The following is a 20,126-nucleotide window of genomic DNA, read 5'->3' on the forward strand; positions in this document are numbered from 1 at the left end:
AACACTTGAACAATAATTTGGTGCATCAAAAGGATACTTATGAAAGTTGTAAATGGAAGCTGAAACAACAATGAAGTCGCTTACCTATGATCTTATGTATTCGTAATTACCATACTATGGATGCCATCAATCGCATTGCCAGGATTGCCTTCAAAGTCTCTACTGAATCAATTTGTATGAAGAAAATCAGGATATTATTTTTGTCTGACCTAAATCCTAGATTCCATGTGAATCAAGGACCATATTGTTAGTTGATTCCTAAAACCCACTGCCATCTGATCTGTGATGCTTTTACTGATTGATCCTAGAATGCTACAGTCAGTTCTACATGTGAAAAGAGCAAGATCTGGACCTATAAGCACTGAGGTACCACAAAAGACCAGCTGAAACAGTTTGAAGATTCACACAAGCTGGTAAGTCTTTATATTATTACACAGCATGATTTCCAAGCATCATTAAATTTTAGTGATTTCTTGATGCTTTTATTATAGAGATCTGCTAATTGGCAACATATCTAATGTTCTGTTATATAACAATTGATGTCAATAAATGCAGAATCAGTTTTCTCACTATTCTGAACAGTTTTATACTCAAGAAAATCGTGTTGATGATTAATTCAACAAATTTTGAACTAAAGAAAATGTTGTGACTGAACCATGCTGGCTTAGTGGTTGCATGCTGGTGTTGTCAACAGAAGTAAATTGTTTAAGATTTTATTTGTAAATTGCATAGGAAAATAAATTAAAATAACAATACAGGATTATACCAGTGTAGACTGTCAAATCAAGAATGCATCATCTGATAAATCTTCTGCCTGAAAACCAGGGCTATCAGAATTGTGGGTCTATCATATGTTGATTTCTGATAGCCCAGTGGGCAATGCTATATCTTGTATCAATTGTTCTATACAGATACAAAACACATCTATAAAAACATGTTACTGGTAAGAACTTGTAATGACAATCATGAAGAAAATAATGGTCTTGAAACTCTTATAAGAATGCCTTTCTTACTTTCTTTCAACTGCTAAATTTAAGCTGGGCTGCTGGGTTCTTTCCCAAGGATAATACCATATATATTCACTTGTAAGTTGAGTCAAAACTGCAAATAAAAAAGATCCTGATCTGCCTTATCATAATGCACCTACAAATCTCATGGTCTATGTTGTTTATTCCACTGATGACTCAAAAAACAAAACCTGCAAAGACCCTGATCTGAGGGTGCATTTTGCATTGGTAGAACTGGATTTGTGCAGTTTGCAGTTGGACTTCCTTTTATAATACATGTATATAGGCTATCTGATTTGGATATTTACCAGGACTGCAGATATTTGTACTAAAGTTCAGACTGATGACATAATAAATAAATAATACAACAACAAAAGTACTATATGATAATTACCTGACAAAAAAGTACTATATGGTACTTGCCTGACAAAAGTACTATTTGGTAATTACCAATGACAAAAGTACTACATGGTAATTACCTGACAAAAAGTACTATGTGGTAATTACCAATGATAAAAAGTTACTACCGTTTATGATAATTACCTATTACAAAAGTACAATATGGTAATTACCTAAGACAACACATAAGTAACATATCTTTGAAAATGTTGATAGACACATCACTGGAAACCTGAAAGACCTTCATAACATAGTGTACAAAGGTAGATAGTATGTACATGTATATAGGATTCAACAGTGTGTCAGTACAGTAGTGGCTCTGTTCAGCCATTAAAACTTAAGAAGATAAACTGTTTCCAAATGAAGCATAAACATAAAGTACAACACAGTAAAAAGAAAAGACATATACAGAATAAAAGATAAAGGTAAAAAAATATCCTTAACATATTGGGAACATAGGTAGATTGATATAAAGAATAGTCTAGAGAGACTTACAAACTTTTAGAAATACAAAAAGGACATATATAGTATTAAAATAGGTAACTCACAGAGGATACACTAGTAAAAGATAATATGCAAAGTGTATACTGAAGGACACTTCTTGATATATGGTACTTTGTATAATCTGTGCGAGTTTGTAGGAAAATAAGAACATATATTTGTGTATGGGTTACTTTTAAATATAGTCATCACTTGCTATAGTGAATTAGTTGTGGGTTAAAAATAATTCATCATTTGATTTTTTAATAAAAGCTATTTTAATTCACATTTATATGTATTCTGAGGGCCAAGGTAGGCATTCACTTAGCTATGAAATAATACAGCTCTCACTTGTTAATCGTGAATCATATTACATGCACAATGAAGCATGTTATAACAAGGGAGAGTATTTGCTATTAAAATGAATCATGATATAACAAGGGAGAATGTTTGTCATTATAATGAATCATGTTATAACAAGGGACAGCAGTTGTCATTATAATGAATCATGTTATAGCAAGACAGAGCAGTTGTCATTATAATGAATTATATTATAACAAAGGAGAGTGGTTGTCATTTCAATTATTCATGTTATAACAAGGGAGAGAGGTTGTCATTATAATGAATTGTGTTATAACAAGGGAGAGTGTCATCATAATGAATCATGTTATAACAAGGGAGAATGATTGTTTTCTTATGATGCAATACTTTATATGATAAAAGATAACTTTATCAATGAGGCACCATTTCATGAGGAAGACCAAATACAGTTCTCCCTCAATATACCACTGTTCTAGGGAGCACTGAGTTGTCACCATATATTAGGTTACATTATACAAAAAAATATCATTCAACCAGTATAAAGGGAGAACAGTTGTCATTATAATGAATTATGTTACAACAAAGGAGAGTTGTCATTAAAATGAATCATGTTATAACAAGGGAGAGTGGCTGTCATTATAATGAATTGTGTTATAACAAGGGAGATTGGTTGTCATTATAATGACTAATGTTATAACAAGGGAGAATGGTTGTTTTCTTATGATGCAGTACTTTATATGACAAAAGGTAACTTGATCAATTCGGCACCATTTCATGAGGAAGACAAAATACAGAGCTCCCTCAATATACCACTGTTCTGGGAAGCCTTGAGCTGTCACCATATATTAGGTTACATTATACAAAAAAATAGCATTCAACCAGTATAATGTGATCAATGACTGATACCTGTGTTATATCAACTACAGTGGTTTACTGAGACGTTTTATGATGAGAGATCACTGTGGTAAAATTATATGATGGTGAAACCTGCTTTAGTGAACACCTCTATATAAAGAAATCCTCAAAGAGGGCACCAATCCACAATTGTTAAATCCAAGTGGTCCTTTGAGTGTCCTATATAGCCTGGAGTTATAGTACTGTATGTACTTACTTAAAACTCAAGTCCAACTGCAAATAACCTAGACCCTGATCTGCCACTTTATAACGTGTTGACAGATCAAGTCTCTGTTATCTGCTCTACTACTTAATCCAAGAAACTGAATAGATCTATATCTCCCAGCATAGTGTATGATTGCAGATCTGTGTCTGTGCAGATTGCAGTTGGACTTGGCTTTTAAGTGAGTACTCATAGTACTTTTGCATGCAGAGGGTAGCCTTTTATCAGGGAGTAGTTTTTCTTCAAAGAGGCCTCCATAGATGGGGACCATCACAGTAAGAATTGTATTTGGTGGAAAGGATCACTGTACAAGAGTATGCATCTTGTAAATGTAATATGCGAGTGGTCTGATGAAAACATGCATACCATATAAAGAGTACAAGATGTAGGTAACATAAGAAACAATAAACATGTCACTGTTGTTGTGCATGAACATGTATGCCAGCTCTTCATGAGGTATGAAAAGAATGAGTACAGATTGCTTTTGAAATGGAACAGATACAGCACTCTCTCAATACAACAATGTACTGGGAAGTCAAAGAGTATACTGCCTGAAGTACCATACTTATATATACTTGCTTATAAGTAGAGTCAAACTGCAAAATGCACAGAATACAGGTTTGTTATTGCATAATGCACCAGCAGATATGGGTCTGTGCACTTTGTTAAGAGTAATCATTAGAACTAACAACATATACCTTAGTTTGCAGGAACATTTTGCTATGACAGATCAGGGTCTTTGTTGTCTGCAGTTTGACATGACTTATAAGCAAATATATATGGTACACAACACCTTTAATTTTATTACTGCTTAATGACATGGAATCCATGATCATACCTGTATAACACGAATCGTGTTATAATGTAGTGCCTTATAATGAGAGAATGCCATACGGACTATACCAAGGAAAGGTTGCCTCAAGGTAGGGGAATATACAAGCATACATCAAAAAGTCTACAAACCCTAGGGAGGTGCCATACAGACTGAGCCCCTCCATCACTGTAAAGTCTGTAGTAATAACGTCTCCCGTACTGATCTGTTGCACTACTCCACTAGGAAGATGTGGGTAGTGGAGAAGAAAAAAAACTTTGTAGGGTTATTACTGGGTTAAAATATTGGTATGAAAATATTCCTTTTTCATAAAAACTTTGTGTAATATACAATTCAATAAAATACTGCATAAGGACAATCAGACAGATTTCAACAACCATACAGAGAGTACACATGTCTCATTACTGACCCACTTTCTTAAATCACTAATTTGATTCCTTTCTTCTAACCACTTTATGCTGTGCAAAAGTTCACCTAAGATGCATTGTAATAAATAGTACCACAGACCTTAGTTCCTGTTATTCATTTTATTTGCTTTCATATGTAGCATTATGCCCTTGCTTGTCAGCTTTTGTTTCATAAGTATACAGCTTTAACATTATCTTCTGAAGTAGACTGTCCAAGCTACATGTAATACAACAGTACAACACAAAACAGCACAGGTACAAGTACATAGTCCAGCTGAAGTAGACTGTCCAAGGCTACATGTAATACAACAGTATAACACAAAACAGTACAGGTACAAGTCCACAGTCCAGCTGGAAAAGTTAATTGTAATTTATCTAGTATACTAATATATATATATATATATATATATATATATATATATATATATATATATATATATATATATATATTGTTGATTTCCTTATGTGGAAATAACTTGAAAATTTACATTGATACCCTCTAATGGAGAAATGGCGATTCACATTTTAATGGAAGAATTCTCCAGCACTTTTTCCTTTATTATAAATGACAGAGATGTTCTTGAAGTTAATTATTAATATTATTTAAAATTTCATCTGTATAAAACTTTCAGATAATAGAATATTTGCCATACACACTTTTTCTTTACAGTGTTTAAAATTGTACTAAACCAAGTTGTCAAAGTCAACATCAAACAATCCAATTAAACCCTTTGAAAAATTCCAATTAAACCCTTCAAGAACATAATCAATTATAGTATTGGATATATATTCATTGTATGAAATTATAACACTGAATGTTGTGATATTGCATAAAATTAGTTAACCTACACTTATGTACTTCCGGTAACACCCTTCCTACACTTATCCACATACAACCTCTATATCCATGAACGCTACTGTACTATTCTTGCTGATACACTTCAACAAATAAACAAATCTGAACTATGTTGCTTAGAGGAGTAATTGAGAAATACATCAAATGATCATGTGACAGGTTATTCACAAGTAAAGTCAAGGCAGAAACCATCTTTGCTAGCCAAGGTTCTGATATGATAACCCTATATTCGCCTTGGCATATTGAGCAGATATTTATGTGCTTTGGGTATGTGAACTTCATTGGATGTAGTGGCAAGCCACCACATCCAATCAAAATTAAGTTGTTCAAATCTGAACACTGTTCCTACATGATCGAGACAAGGGGATCACACAACTTGAATTGACTGATAAGTGATTTTCTACTGCCAGTTTGTGTTTGTACAAATACCTTTCACATAAATACACCTGTAATGGCTTCACTCTGGTATATAGTCATATTTTTTATGTTAAACTTACAAAGTATCCTTTTTAGGTCAATTGCCTCCACAATTTTCAGCCAATGCACCACTTTTACACACTATTGGTTAGTCGGCATTACATACTGAGGGAGATAACTCATGTGATCCAACAGATTTTGTTAGGACAAAGCACTAAAATATCTCCTCGATCCACCAAGGTGTAGACAGGGTTACCATATCGGAACCCTGGCTAGTGAAGATGAGCAGAACACAAGTTAACATTGTTGACTACAGAGATAATTGTGTGTGTGTGTGTGTGTTTATGTGTGATTTGGATTTTTAACGTAGCTTTAACAATTTTTCACGCATATCGCTACGATGTCTGCAGTCTGACAGTTTATAGTAATGTCTAGCACTGGGGCATCATGCTGCAGATATGTAGCATGATATCCCACCCATTCACATTATCCTGACACCAGGCTGACCAGTCCTAACACTAACCTCCTAATGCTGAGTGCCAAGCGAGGCAGCTGTTAGTACCATTTTTTTAAGTCTTTGGTATGACTTGGCCGGGGATAGAACCCATGACCTCCTGCAACAGAGATAATTACCCAATATACTAGCTTTCAAGTCGAGTCATCGACCCTGATTTGTTGTCACACACTGTGCCCAAGCAGGATTTGTTGTTTGTTCTCCTTATTACTCCTAACAAGCTGCACAGACCCAGATCTGCCAGTGCATTATGCAACAGCAGATCTGGGTCTGTGCAACTTGAAACTGGACTCGACTTACGAGTATATACAGTAATCATATTTGTAAAACAAAATAATAATTGTTAGGCTGTAACTGGCACAAATAATGATAAAACCTTTTCAAAACTTCAGAAATGTAAATCAAATATTTTCATTCATTGTAAATTTCTGATCATTCTTTTTCACTGCTATTATAAACTCTTTGTTTGTGCCCACTGGTATAGAAGCACAAAATCTATATCGTGAGGAAGTCTGTTTGCAAGCACAATTACACAAATTCTCAACCGACATAAAATATATATTATTTTACATTATGTGGTATAAAGCTTGAGTACAACATAAAAGGTGTGTAAGTTGCTCAAGCTGTCACACAGGTATATAAATAGTAAATTATACATGTTGACATACAGCTTTATAATAGTGCTGAACATGTTGACATGCAGCTTTATAATAGTGATGTACATGTTGACATACAGCTTTATAATAGTGCTGAACATGTTGACATACAGCTTTATAATAGTGATGTACATGTTGACATACAGGGCATAAATAGCACTGTACATGCTGACATGCAGCTGTATAAACAGTGCTGTACTCGGATCATGACATACTGAGAGCATTTTCTTCACTTTCAACTGATGTGACCCCTTGAAGCAATACACTTTTCAATCGCTGTGACCCACTGAAGTAATACGCTTTTCAACTGCTGTGACACTTTGAAGCAATACCCTTTTCAATTACTGTGACACTTTGAAGCAATACATTTTAATTACTGTGACTCCTTGAAGCAATACCCTTTTCAATTACTGTGACCCCTTGAAGCAATACTTTTCAATTACTGTGACCCCTTGAAGCAATACACATTTCAATTACAATGACCCCATCAAGCAAAACACTTTTCAATTACAATGACCCCATGAAGCAATACACTATTCAATTACTGTGACCCCTTGAAGCAATACACTTTTCAATTACAATGACACATTGAAGCAATACACTTCTCAATCACAATGACACATTGAAGCAATATACTTTTCAATTACTGTGACCCTTTGAAGCAATACACTTTTCAATTACTGTGACCCCTTGAAGCAATACACTTTTAAATTACTGTGACCCTTTGAAGCAATACACTTTTCAATTACTGTGACCCCTTGAAGCAATACACTTTTCAATTACTGTGACCCCTTGAAGCAATACACTTTTCAATTACTGTGACCCCTTGAAGCAATACATAGATCAAGCTTTAACTGATTTAAACTAAAAGCAACAAATACTCTCAAGGATAAAGACTTTCCTACCTTAAATATTCTCAGCATGTTTCTTTTAATTAATGTTTTCTAATTTCATGGTGTTTGTTTTTGTAATCATATCATTATATGTTTTTTATCTTATAGGTGTTGCCTAATGTTGTAAAGTGCTTATAGCTTCTAAAGATTAGGCGCTATACAAAGTCCTCATTATTATTATTATTATTATTGTATATTAATTATGAATCATGCAAACTAAAGAACAAAAACAAAAGCAACAACAATACTCAAAGCTGAAGCTTCAAGCTATCATCAGAACTTCCTTTCCTGGCATGGTGGAGGTGAATTCCAAATTATAGCACCAGAATATTGAAGGTTACATGTTCAGTACTTGGTTTGAGGACTGACCATAGAGAGTACCCATAATACTTTTTTTCCATCAATTCAGTTATGTATATAGGCATGCATATACATTTATATTTAAACAAACATAGTCTTGTGGAATTAATTCAATTTATATTTTTTTACTGACTAAAAGTATCTGGGGACTTTGTATAAATGTACTAACAAAAGTGATTCATATAACTTGAGTGAAGGGCATTTGACAAGACTAACAACTCTGTATACCTACAAACTGCATCCTAATTCCTGATATAAAAATCAATCTATAATTATTTACAGAACTGTGAAACCTTAATAATTTAAAATACGTCCTGAACAAAGTAAAATTCACCAAGTGTCTGTCATTTTTTTCTAGCATACTTGAAGTTCACAAAAGCTTCCTGTTTTATCAAATCTTTCCCATGTAAATATCTCTTTAACAATATTGATTTCAATTTATTTACTCAATTTCAAACAGGCTTCATATGTCAATCAATTGTGAAAATTTATAAGGTATGCAGCATGGAGTCACTCTAATGACAAGGTTAAAGCCCATTTTATACTTCCTTTTAAAGCACGTTTGTATGTGTTCATGCATGCATGTGCACATGTGTAAAATTCTGGGAAAAATACTGTATTTATCCATGTACAGTACTCTCTTACAATACTGTTTAACCAGAACCATAAAATAGTTTGCCTTGTATAGGACATTGTCTTATACCGAGGCATTTTACACATAGCATTACTATTAAATAATAAAATGGGATCCATGACCATACCTGCCTCATAAAAGGGGTCACTTATAATGAGGTACCATACAGGTGAGGCTGTCTTATACTGAGGTATTTTATACATAATATTACTATTAAATGAAATGGAATCCATAAAAATACCTGACTTGTAAAAGGGGTTACTTATAATGAGGTGTCAAACATATGAGGTTGTATTATATTGAGGTATTTATGCATAATATTACTAGTAAATAATGAAATGGGATCCATAACCACACCTATCTTGTAAAAATGACCACTATGCATGAAGACTCGTCCTGGAATTGTATAAAGGTCCTGAATCCAAGTGGAAATAATGTTGAGCCAAGTCTGCAATGGTAATGTGCAAGCAGGGTCTATCTACACTCTTCACAGAAAATCATACGAACTTGACAATGTCACAGCAGGGTCTATGCACAATGTTCACTGGAAATTGTTCAGTGACAATGTCCCAGCAGGGTCAATGCACACTGTTCAACTGGAAATCATACAAACAGTAACAATGTACCAACAGGGTCTATATACATCACTCAATGGAAATCATAACAACAGTGACAATGTCCCAGCAGGGTCTACATACACTGTTCAATGGAAATCATACCAACAGTGACAATGTACCAGCAGGGTCTATACATATCGTTCACTGGAAATAAAAAAAACAGTGACAATGTCCCAGCAGGGTCTATGATCACTGTTCACTGGAAATCATACAATCAATGACAATATGCAAGCAAGGTCTATACACACTGTTCACCAGAAATCATACCAGCAGTAACAATGTGCCAGCAAGGTCTATATACAATGTTCACTAAAATCATACAAGCAGTAATAATGTACCAGCAGGGTCTATGTACACTGTTCACTGGAAATCATACAAAAAGTGAGACCATCCCAGCAGGGTCTATATACACTGTTCACTGGAAACCATTCAAACAGTGACAATGTCCCAGCAGGGTCTTTTGTTCACTGTTCACTGGAAATCATATAAACAGTGACAAGGTCCAGTTAGGTCTATGTTCACAGGAAATCACACAAATAGTGAAATGTATCAGCAGGGTCTATACACACTGTTCACTGGAAATCATACAAACAGTGACAATATCCCAGCAGGGTCTATGTTCACTGTTCACTGGAAATCATACAAACAGTGACAATGTGCTTGTAAGGTCTATATCCAATGTTCACTGGAAATCATACAAGCAGTGACAATGTGCCAGCAGGGTTTATCTACATTATTCACTGGAAATTATACAAAGAGTGACAATGTGCCAGCAGGGTCTATGTACACTGTTCACTGGAAATCATGCTAACAGTGACAAGGTCCTAACAGGGTCTTTGTTCACTGGAAATCATACAAACAGTGAAAATGTACCATCAGGGTCTATATACACTGTTCACTGGAAATCATTCAATGAATGACAATATCCAAGCAGGGTATTTTGTTCACTGTTCACTGGAAATCATACAAACAGAAACAATGTACCAGCAGGATCTATAAACACTGTTCACTGGAAATCATACAAACAGTGACAATGTGCCAGCAAGGTCTATCTACATTGTTCACTGGAAATATACAAAGTAACAATGTGACAGCAGATTCTATGTTCACTGTTCACTGGAAATCATACAAGCAGTGACAATGTACCAGCAGGGTCTATGTTCACTGTTCACTGGAAATCATACAGTGAAATTGAACCAACAGGGTCTATATACATTTTTCACTGGAAATCATGCAGTGACAATGTCCCAGCAGAGTCTATATACACTGTCCACTGGAAATCATACAAACAGTGACAATGTCCCAGCAGGGTCTATGTTCACTATTCACTGGAAATCATACAATCAGTAACAATATGCCAGCAAGGTCTATATACACTGTTCATTGGAAACCATACAAGCAGTGACAATGTGCCAGCAGGGTCTAACTACATTGTTCACTGGAAATTATACAAACAGTGACAATGTGCCAGCAGGGTCTATGTACACTGTTCACTGAAAATCATACCAACAGTGACAATGTTCTAGCAGGGTCTATCTACATTATTTAATGGAAAACGTCCAAACATTGACAATGTGGCAACAGGATCTATCAAAACTTTCCACTGGAATTTATATGAGCAGTGAACAAATTAATTCTGATCTTCCAGGACGTAACATACCATGTCAAACATGGGTCTACAGTGCGTCGAGTGTTACAAAACATTAAATGAGAACATTATACGAGGAAGCATTTTGTAAACCTCAAGCTGACTATCAGCACAGTACATGTACTGTAAATATGGCAGAAAATCACGAAAAACAAAATGTTATGACATTTCAAAGCATGCACTTATGCAAAAAAAAAAATGTGTGACAAATTGCTACCCGAAAAGGAAAATGCCAGTGAAGTCATTTTGGTTTTTCTCAGAACAATTTAAAATGATTCATACTAGTAACACTTTAAGGTATGTTTATCTTCCTCACGGAAGTCCCTGGACATCAAGCCTCAGCATATTCCAAAGGACCCCATGGAGTAGATGTGTGTGTGATTTGGATTTTTAACGAAGCTTTAACGATTTTTCAGTCATATTGCAATGTGGCAGTTTGTAGTGATGTCTAGCACTGGGGCATCATACCGCAGTTATGTAGCATGATGTCCCACCCACTCACATTATCCCGACACCAGGCCAACCAGTCCTAACACTAACCTCTTAATGCTGAGCGCCAAGCAAGGCAGCTGTTAGTACCATTTTTTGGTATGGCTCATCCGGGGATCGAACCAACGACATCTCGCATCTGAGGCGGATGCTCTAACCACTAGGCCACCAGAGTGGTCATCATGGAGTAGATAATAACAGCTTCAGGAGTGGTCAGTATTTTCCAGGAGTGAGCCTGAGTTGTGGCATAATTAAGGGATAAAGATTTTTTTTCCTTCATATTAAAATGTATATGCTGGGTACAAACTTCAGTATAAATAAAAAATTTGCTGTTCATTTTTGTATCACCATCAGCTAATTTTCACACAACAGATTATCCATGGATAAAGCTGTCGGCAATATGAGAACATTTTTGCTTAACACATTAACCCCTGGAGGTTTTTGTAGTTTTTGTCTGAAATTTGAGTAGGAAACACATTTTGAAAGCTATTTTTGAATACATCCTAAAACACCAACTTCCAGGTGATCTTCCAATAACATACTGCCAAGTTGTTAGAAACATCGTTCTTCATTGGCTATTTGGCTCGCGCATGAGCAGAAGGGTAAAAATTGGAATTCTTTTTTTTTCTTTTTTCTTTGCTTAACGGACCCTTTATTTTCGTATCGAGACCATTCTTTATTCCAAATGCCCATTTTATCCTACCTTTTGGAAAGGTTCATCTGTCTGTTTGCAGTTCATACCGGTCTGCCTTACATCTGAGACCAAAAAGTCTAAAATCGGGACACAAAATCAGATTCTGACCACAGGCAAATTTTAGGTAGAAAAAAAATCGGGTCCAAAAAACGAGGTTCTTCCATCTGTATTTTGTAGTGCAACTAGAAATTCCAGATTATTTGGTATCATTGTAGAGCTACATCTGTTTACCTTTCTATAATACCACCCACTTTAGTGCATCATTTATGACCTTGACGCTACAGAGCTCGACAGTAGGCTACTACCTCCTGCTACGTTAACTCGTCACCAGGGGTTAATGTGTTAAGGACATAATATCATTGTTTAGTTTAACACAGTTGTGGAATGGTTTTATTTCCCCATAATAATACCGTCCAAACAACTGGTAACTGAACAGCAATGTATCACAGTTTTCATGTTTTTTTTCAGTTATCCACACCTATAAATCCTCAATATACTGTAGTTATCTTTATTCCTATCATCTCTTCTTTAAAGGCTTAAGTCTATATTTTATGAGGTAGATCTTGGGAGTTTTGGAAGGAATGTTAGGTTCATTAGATAAGAAAATCAAACTCAACCCATTCAAAATATTGTGGTGTAGATTTTGAAATATTTCATTTTACTGTAACAATTCTCATTCTTCATGCTTTATCAATCTACCATATACACTTGCTTATTAGTCGAGTCAGGCTGCAAACAACAAAGATCCTAATCTGCTATAGCATAATGCACCTGCAGATCAGGGTCTACACTTGTTAACTTGGTTACTCCTAAACAAACTGCAAAGACCCAGATCTGCCAGTGCATTATGCAATGGCAGATCTGGATCCCTGCAGTTTGCAGTTGGGCTTGTCCTATAAGCATGTATATACAGTATTTAAATCATAATATTTATGTTTTCTACCAAATATACACATATATATGTCAGGTCAAACTGCAGAGACCCAGATCTGCCAGTACATCAGGTGCAACAGATCTGGGTATATGCAGCTTGTTAAGAGTAAAGACTAGAATAAACAGCATAGACCCTGATCTGACAGTACATTTGGTGATGGCAGATCAGTGTCTATGTTGTTTCCAGTTTGACTCAACTCAAGTATATACTGTAATATTTTGGTACACACTATATTTTGCCAAATGTGTTTTAAACTTCAGGTATTAAAAAAATGTTTTTTTTTCCCTACAGTTAATTGTACCAAGCATTACAGAGAATACATTAATACATTTTAGGCATCCATTACATGATTATAGACCCATTTTCAGTCCCTTAAACATATCTATAGTTAAATTTCCATTTTACATATATGCTCACTCATAGAAGGGCAGGAACACGGCCGTCATTTCTTCAGAGAAAACAGAAGCATAAAGTACTGACAATGAGTACATACACATGTTGTAGCTATTGACTTCTCTAAATAGCTGGATAAAATCTGAAAATTTTCTATATGCCCAGAACTGAGATTCCATAGTATTCAATGAATGTATACATGCAATTTTATGACAATTCTTGCAAATGCAAAGCATTTGTTTTCTTTGATTTTCTTAGGCTTTTAGAGCTTATTTTTTTCCAGCCCTACCCAAGTTTTTCTTGAACTCACTGCTTCCAATGTTCCGTATGCAGAAGTCCCTTTAATGTACCATAAACAGTCACATATAAGACTTACAATAACACTCAAAAAACTTAAATTTCCCCACCCTCCACATAACTTTCAATCAACTTTAAACATCATGGACTGAATGGCTAGGATGTTCCCAGCATGACTTTCTGAGATAGAAGAAAAAGAAACCCCAAAGGGTTTGATATTTAATTTTGAAAATCTCGGGGGGAAAAACTACAAACATGTTCATGAAACATGATTGACCCTCCACAGTAATGAAACTTTAACTCAAACTTGAAAAGAAACCCCAGTGTACAGATTCATTTATCAGTAAATCCAAACTGATTTGTTTTGTTAGGAGTAATCATTAGAACTTACAACACAGACCCTGATCTACTGGTGCATTATGAGATGGCATGTCAGGGTCTACAATGTTTGCAGTCAACTTATAAGTAACCAAACACTACATGTCCCAACTAATACCATGGTTGGGCAGCATACCAAGAGTGTGTGTGTGTGATTTGGATTTGTAACGTAGCTTTAACAATTTTTCAGTCATATCGCTATGATGTCTGTAGTGTGACAGTTTACAGTGATGTCTAGCACTGGGGCATCATGCCGCAGACATTTGGCATGATGTCCCACCCAGTCACATTATCCTGACACCAGGCCGACCAGTCCTAACACTAACTGCTTAATGCTGAGCACCAAGCGAGGCAGCTATAAGTACCATTTTTGTAAGTCTTTGGTATGACTTGGCCAGGGATAGAACCCATGACCTCCAGCATGCATACAAAGATCCAAATATGACAGTATAAACTTGTATGTATGTATACTGAAGTGAAAATTATTATATTATTATTTCTTTCTCCATTAACTTTGCATTGTCAGAATTGTTCAGTCTTTTATGATACTGAACTCGTGCACAACTTTATATTCCACTCACAAAGAAACTACTTTCTACTGTAAACAAACAATGGACGCAGATGGCAATCACTTTTGATTTGTAAACAAATCATGTACACTAACATAGAAGGCATTTTACATTTTGGTTGATTAAATTTGTTTCTGAATGAACTAAAGCAAATGTTTTGTGGACTGCCACAGACCAGCTGCTTTGCTACATTCTGCATTAACGTTTTTGATACAATGTTTCGGATTTAGGCTTGAGATAGATGAAATAGGCACTCATTTTGTCAGATGGATATACTGCACCCTCATGGTCGTGCAGTATTTCCATTAGAAAAAATCGTTAATATTTTCCCATAGAAATGCAGAAACATATAACTATTTAGGTGTCTGAATATCCTTGAATTTCTTTAACCAGTCACTGGCAAGCAAGCAAGGAGTTCAGAAGTGACTTCACAACGATTTATATGTGGTTAGCAATATGACTGGCCAGCAGCCTACAGTGGAGTCACCTATCAGCATAAGCATACCTACCATTAACTACCAACATATTAATGCTTATCTGTAATCCCTATGGGTGAGAGACCAACAATCATGCCACCCAGGTGGGAATAAATGTATTATAACCTCCTTACTGCTTTTTTTGTCAGAGCCCAGGTTAACAGAACTATTGGCATACAGGTAAATTTCATTAATAAAATGAATAGATAGATATGATCATACATTTTTCTTTTACTGCCTAAGGTTGGTAATTTTGATAAATATTCAGCAGTCTTCTTGCAGTACACTTAAAAATTGTTACCCCATCCCATCTCAATGCGATTTTAAATAAGCAGAGAAGATTATAAGCTGCAATACAGGTCAAGGTCAATTACCATGATGGGAGGTAATAATGTAACGGTCAAGGTAAATTACCCTGATGGCAGGGGGTAACTTATAGGTCATGGTCTATTACCTGATAGGATGTAATAACTTGTAAGTTAAGGTATATTACCCTGATGAGAGGGGGAACCTTATAGGATACTTCATACATCACATGGCAAGTTGTTGAAATAAGCCATCTTTCTAGTGTCTTTGGATTTAAAATCCCATTTACTGCAAATCATAGCTTCCATTTTGGATGATTCTATTAAAATTTACCAAGTAATGGACAGAATACCATAAATTGTGCTGAGCTTGCAGGGAAATCAGTGTGTCATGTTTGCCTGCCCACGATTACATAAGTCAGGAACAAAGGAAGGAGTTAGCACCATGAATATGTCGACCCTGCACTGCCGTGGTGATTCATGTTTGTACAAGAGTTCTCTTTGTTAGGTGTCAAAACTAACATGTAGACATTAGAAGCTTTGTTCTAGAACAAAGCACCCTCGTTGCTGTTGTAAATCTCCCAGCTTTGACAGATGGCCTGAGGCTCGTCTGTTAAGCTGGAATGACTGGGGTAGAATTGATAACCAATCAGAACTGAGAACGGATGGGGCCATCAATTCGAACCAGAATTTAACAGTCATTTGGGCTGGGAATGAATCAGTCATTGTGAAGCATCGTGCTGACAAGTTGTAGCAATAACTCCGGGAGCCACTCATGATTTGGCAGGAAAAACTTTGGTACATTCGAGGACAGAAAGCTTCGGAAAGGTCAGTGAGTTATTTGCTCGATTGTTGCAGAATGTTACGGCATTGTAATTGTAATTATGTGCAGTATGTATATTTACTTACTAGAATCTTCAGTACGTAGAATTACCTTTGTATTGTTTAATTTACATGCGTACTTGAGAAATGAGCTATGATTATGTAGATTGCTCGCTCGTCAGAATTAATATTGTAATTCGCTATTTAGTTACTTCGTGGTAAACTAGTGTATTTATTTATGTGATATTCTAGATTTTGCAATTGTTGAATTAAGTTGTAACTTTGGAAATGGTTGCAGTGTGTAAAATTAAATAATATGGATATCTGAATATTTGTGTACACTTGTGGGAGAGTAATGTACAGAAATGCGTCGGATAGTTGTGATATTGTTGAGAATAATGAGATTAAGAATATATATATATTGATGTGATGCAATTTAGTGATGTCTGTATGTTAAGTAGGTTACCACTCTTTATCGCAACGCTGTTTTCTTTAAGAACATGTGTGGTTTTCGATGTGCACAAATACGTGACTGAAGATGTAGATAGCCTTCATCTGATGATTGATTGTTGATGTAGTGTGAGGCGAGATGGCTAACACAAATGCTAACATCCTTGTGTTTTTCGTAGGAAGCTTTTGGGGACAGAACTACTGGGTAGTCAAGTCCTGAGTCTCAGAGAGACAGGATAGAACAAGGCAGTAGGCCGAGAATAAGCCTAGTTGCTGAAGAAAGAGAGAGTGAAGGAGGAGGAGAAAAGGAGACAAAAGGGGAAGAGGATAGGAAGAATCGCAGTACGGAAAACACCAGAAGGTGGAAAGGAATTAGCAGAGTAGAGCACAGACGAGTAGAAACCATGTACAGGGGAAAACCATCTCACACTATAATCACGTGATGCATTTTACCTTTGTGTTCTTAATAATTTAATTGTCGGTATTGCTGACTGGGGGCTCGGAGCTTTACCTCTCTCTATCACTAATTTCACTTCCTACAAAACGAGCCAGGGTGGGAATTCCACAGTAATTCAAATAAATATTGGGAGCATCCCATCCCAACACATAACAGTGAGTCACATTGATGCACTGATCAGACATACAGTTTGCAGGGGAATCAGTGATGCACTGACCAGACGTACAGCTTAATTGAATCTACTCTTGATCATTAGTACTTTCCCATGCTCAAGGCATAAATATCTTAAAAGTTCAAAAAAATTGGCAATATCACAGTCTTCATCAGCAACCAATGCTGATCATGTGACTATAATAGTCATGTGATACAAGGAGACTGGTGTAGATGGGTGGTATTTCAAGCCCCTCGTCACTGTTAAGTGTTGGCCTCCACTCTCATATTTTGATAGTCTCCTTCACCTTCCTTTTCCATATATTGTTCTCTGATGTGATCACCTTGGTTTGAATAGGGATGATAGAATGTCTCATATTGCTACACTGTTTATGTATGACTGATAAGACTCTACTGATGTGTTACTGAATCCTGGTTTCTAACACTGCCTGTTTCCCTGATGTAATCTTTTTCACAATCATTACATTTCATATAATTAACCACATATTTTTTCAAATTTTAAGTTTGTCTTTCACACAATTTGTTTTAAAGAGTTGTACACCAGTCTCCTCGTATCATGTGACCATTATACGTCATGTGATCAAGATTAGTCATTAGTCACTGTTGAAGGCAGTGTGATATTGCTGAAAATTTTGAACTCTTATGAGCATAGAAAGTTACTAATGATCATGAATTATCCAATGCATCCTTTTCAGTTGTTCAACTCTTGTTTGGGCAGCCAATGTCAACAGTATTGACTCAGACATGTTGTTACACAAAGTGCCAACAGATCTGTGTCTTTGCTGTTTGTCTGCGTATAAAACAATCAGTGTAAACAACACTGATGAAGAGCTGCCATTCAATTAAGTCTCAACAGATCTGTGTCTCTGTTCTTTGGCTGCCCATAAAATAATGTGAACAACACAGATGAAGAGCTGTCATTAAATCAAGGGACAACAGATCTGTGAATTTGATATTTGGCTGCCTATAAAAACAATCAATGTGAACAAGAAAAGACGAAGAGCTGCCATTACATAAAGTGCCAACAGATATGTGCCTTTGCTCTTTGGCTGCATATAAAACAATCAATGTGAACAACAACAGTAAAAGCTGCCATTACATAAAGTGCAACAGATCTGTGAATTTGCTCTTTGGCTGCCCATAAAACAATCAATGTGAACAACACAGATGAAGGGCTGCCATTAAATAAAGTGACAACATATGTGTCTTTGCTGTTTGTCTGCCTATAAAATAATGTGAACAACACAGATGAAGAGCTGTCATTAAATCAAGTGCCAACAGATCTGTGAATCTGCTATTTGGCTGCCTATGAAACAATCATTGTGAACAAGATGAAGAGCTGCCATTACATAAAGTGCCAACAGATCTGTGAATTTGCTGTTTGGCTGCCCATAAAACAATCAATGTGAACAACACAGACGAAGAGCTGCCATTATATAAAGTGCCAACAGATCTGTTTCATTACTGTTTGGCTACCCACAAAACAACGTGAACAACACAGATGAAGAGCTGCCATTATATAAAGTGCCAACAGATCTGTATCTGTACTGACTACCCATAATGCAACCAATATGAACTACTGTAGTATCATCAATTTTCATGGTTTTCGTTGCTGCCCCAAACCATTAAATTAAATCCCCAACGAAAAATGAGCCACAAAGGATGACGACCACCAACCCCAAACACCCCATTTTCTTAATGTTTCATTCCTAGAGATTAACACAGCTACTAGTATTTGATAAATTAAGGTCAATACTGTAATCTGGTAATTAAATATTAGCTTTTACATGTGTTTATGTTCCATTTTAACCTTTTGAAACAAGAATTAAAAATCATTTTATATTGTTTCAATGCCCATGTTGGATAAGGTATCCCATAGCTGTAATTTTATAATCAGTACCTTAACTTAATATGTTAGGTAAGTAAGGATAGAGAGAAAATAGAGAAAAACATAAGGTATTCAAACAATAGTAATGCCAAAAATGAAAGAAACAATAATACAAAATAACAGTACAGCTGTATATGAAAATCAAATTTAATACTTATTCAAAACGATCCTCCATTCGAGTACAACTGTTGTTGAAACACTGAAATAATTTCTGAAAGCACATTTAATTTTATCCATGCATTTTTAATCCAAAAGAACAACAATCCTGTAAAATACTATAACTATTTCTTGAAACACTATTATTAATGAAACACTATGTATATACACTAATTACAGCAGAGTATTAAAAATCACACTTCACAGATTTTTGGACAAAGCCACTGTATCAACATCGTGTCAATCAAGTCTCATGGTACTCACAAATGCTTCTCAGGTAAATAATACCCAAATTGCTGACTTAAACAAGCCAAGCTTTCTCAAAACCACTAATATTAGGTTCTATCCTTCTATCATTGTCGCATGAGCTGCAATTATCCATTCAGCATGGGCTTGATTAATGAGGTTGCAAGGTGAACTGATGGTCACCAGTAACATCTTTTTCCTTAATGGCGTCCACGACCTGTTTAGCATACCACTAGTGGAAGT

The 20,126-nt window shown here is 35.7% G+C and overlaps 1 protein-coding gene across 5 annotated transcripts in view; it reads right to left on the bottom strand.

Annotated features, from left to right (window-relative positions):
* LOC149776562 (rho GTPase-activating protein 15-like) overlaps nucleotides 1-20,126 on the bottom strand; it is a 108,922-nt gene that overhangs the window by 68,641 nt on the left and 20,155 nt on the right. For 3 of the 5 annotated variants that reach the window (XM_089941021.1, XM_089941022.1, XM_089941020.1), the window contains exon 4: nucleotides 4,288-4,377. The exons of the other annotated variants lie outside the window; for them this stretch is intronic. In XM_089941021.1, coding sequence (XP_089797147.1) covers nucleotides 4,288-4,377 — 90 coding nt within the window. The remainder of the gene's footprint in view (nucleotides 1-4,287; nucleotides 4,378-20,126) is intronic. 5 annotated transcript variants of the gene reach the window in all.

This window comes from Sinohyriopsis cumingii, chromosome 18 (assembly GCF_028554795.1).
Source record: "Sinohyriopsis cumingii isolate HCF-2022 chromosome 18, ASM2855479v2, whole genome shotgun sequence".
NCBI classification, from domain to species: domain Eukaryota; kingdom Metazoa; phylum Mollusca; class Bivalvia; order Unionida; family Unionidae; genus Sinohyriopsis; species Sinohyriopsis cumingii.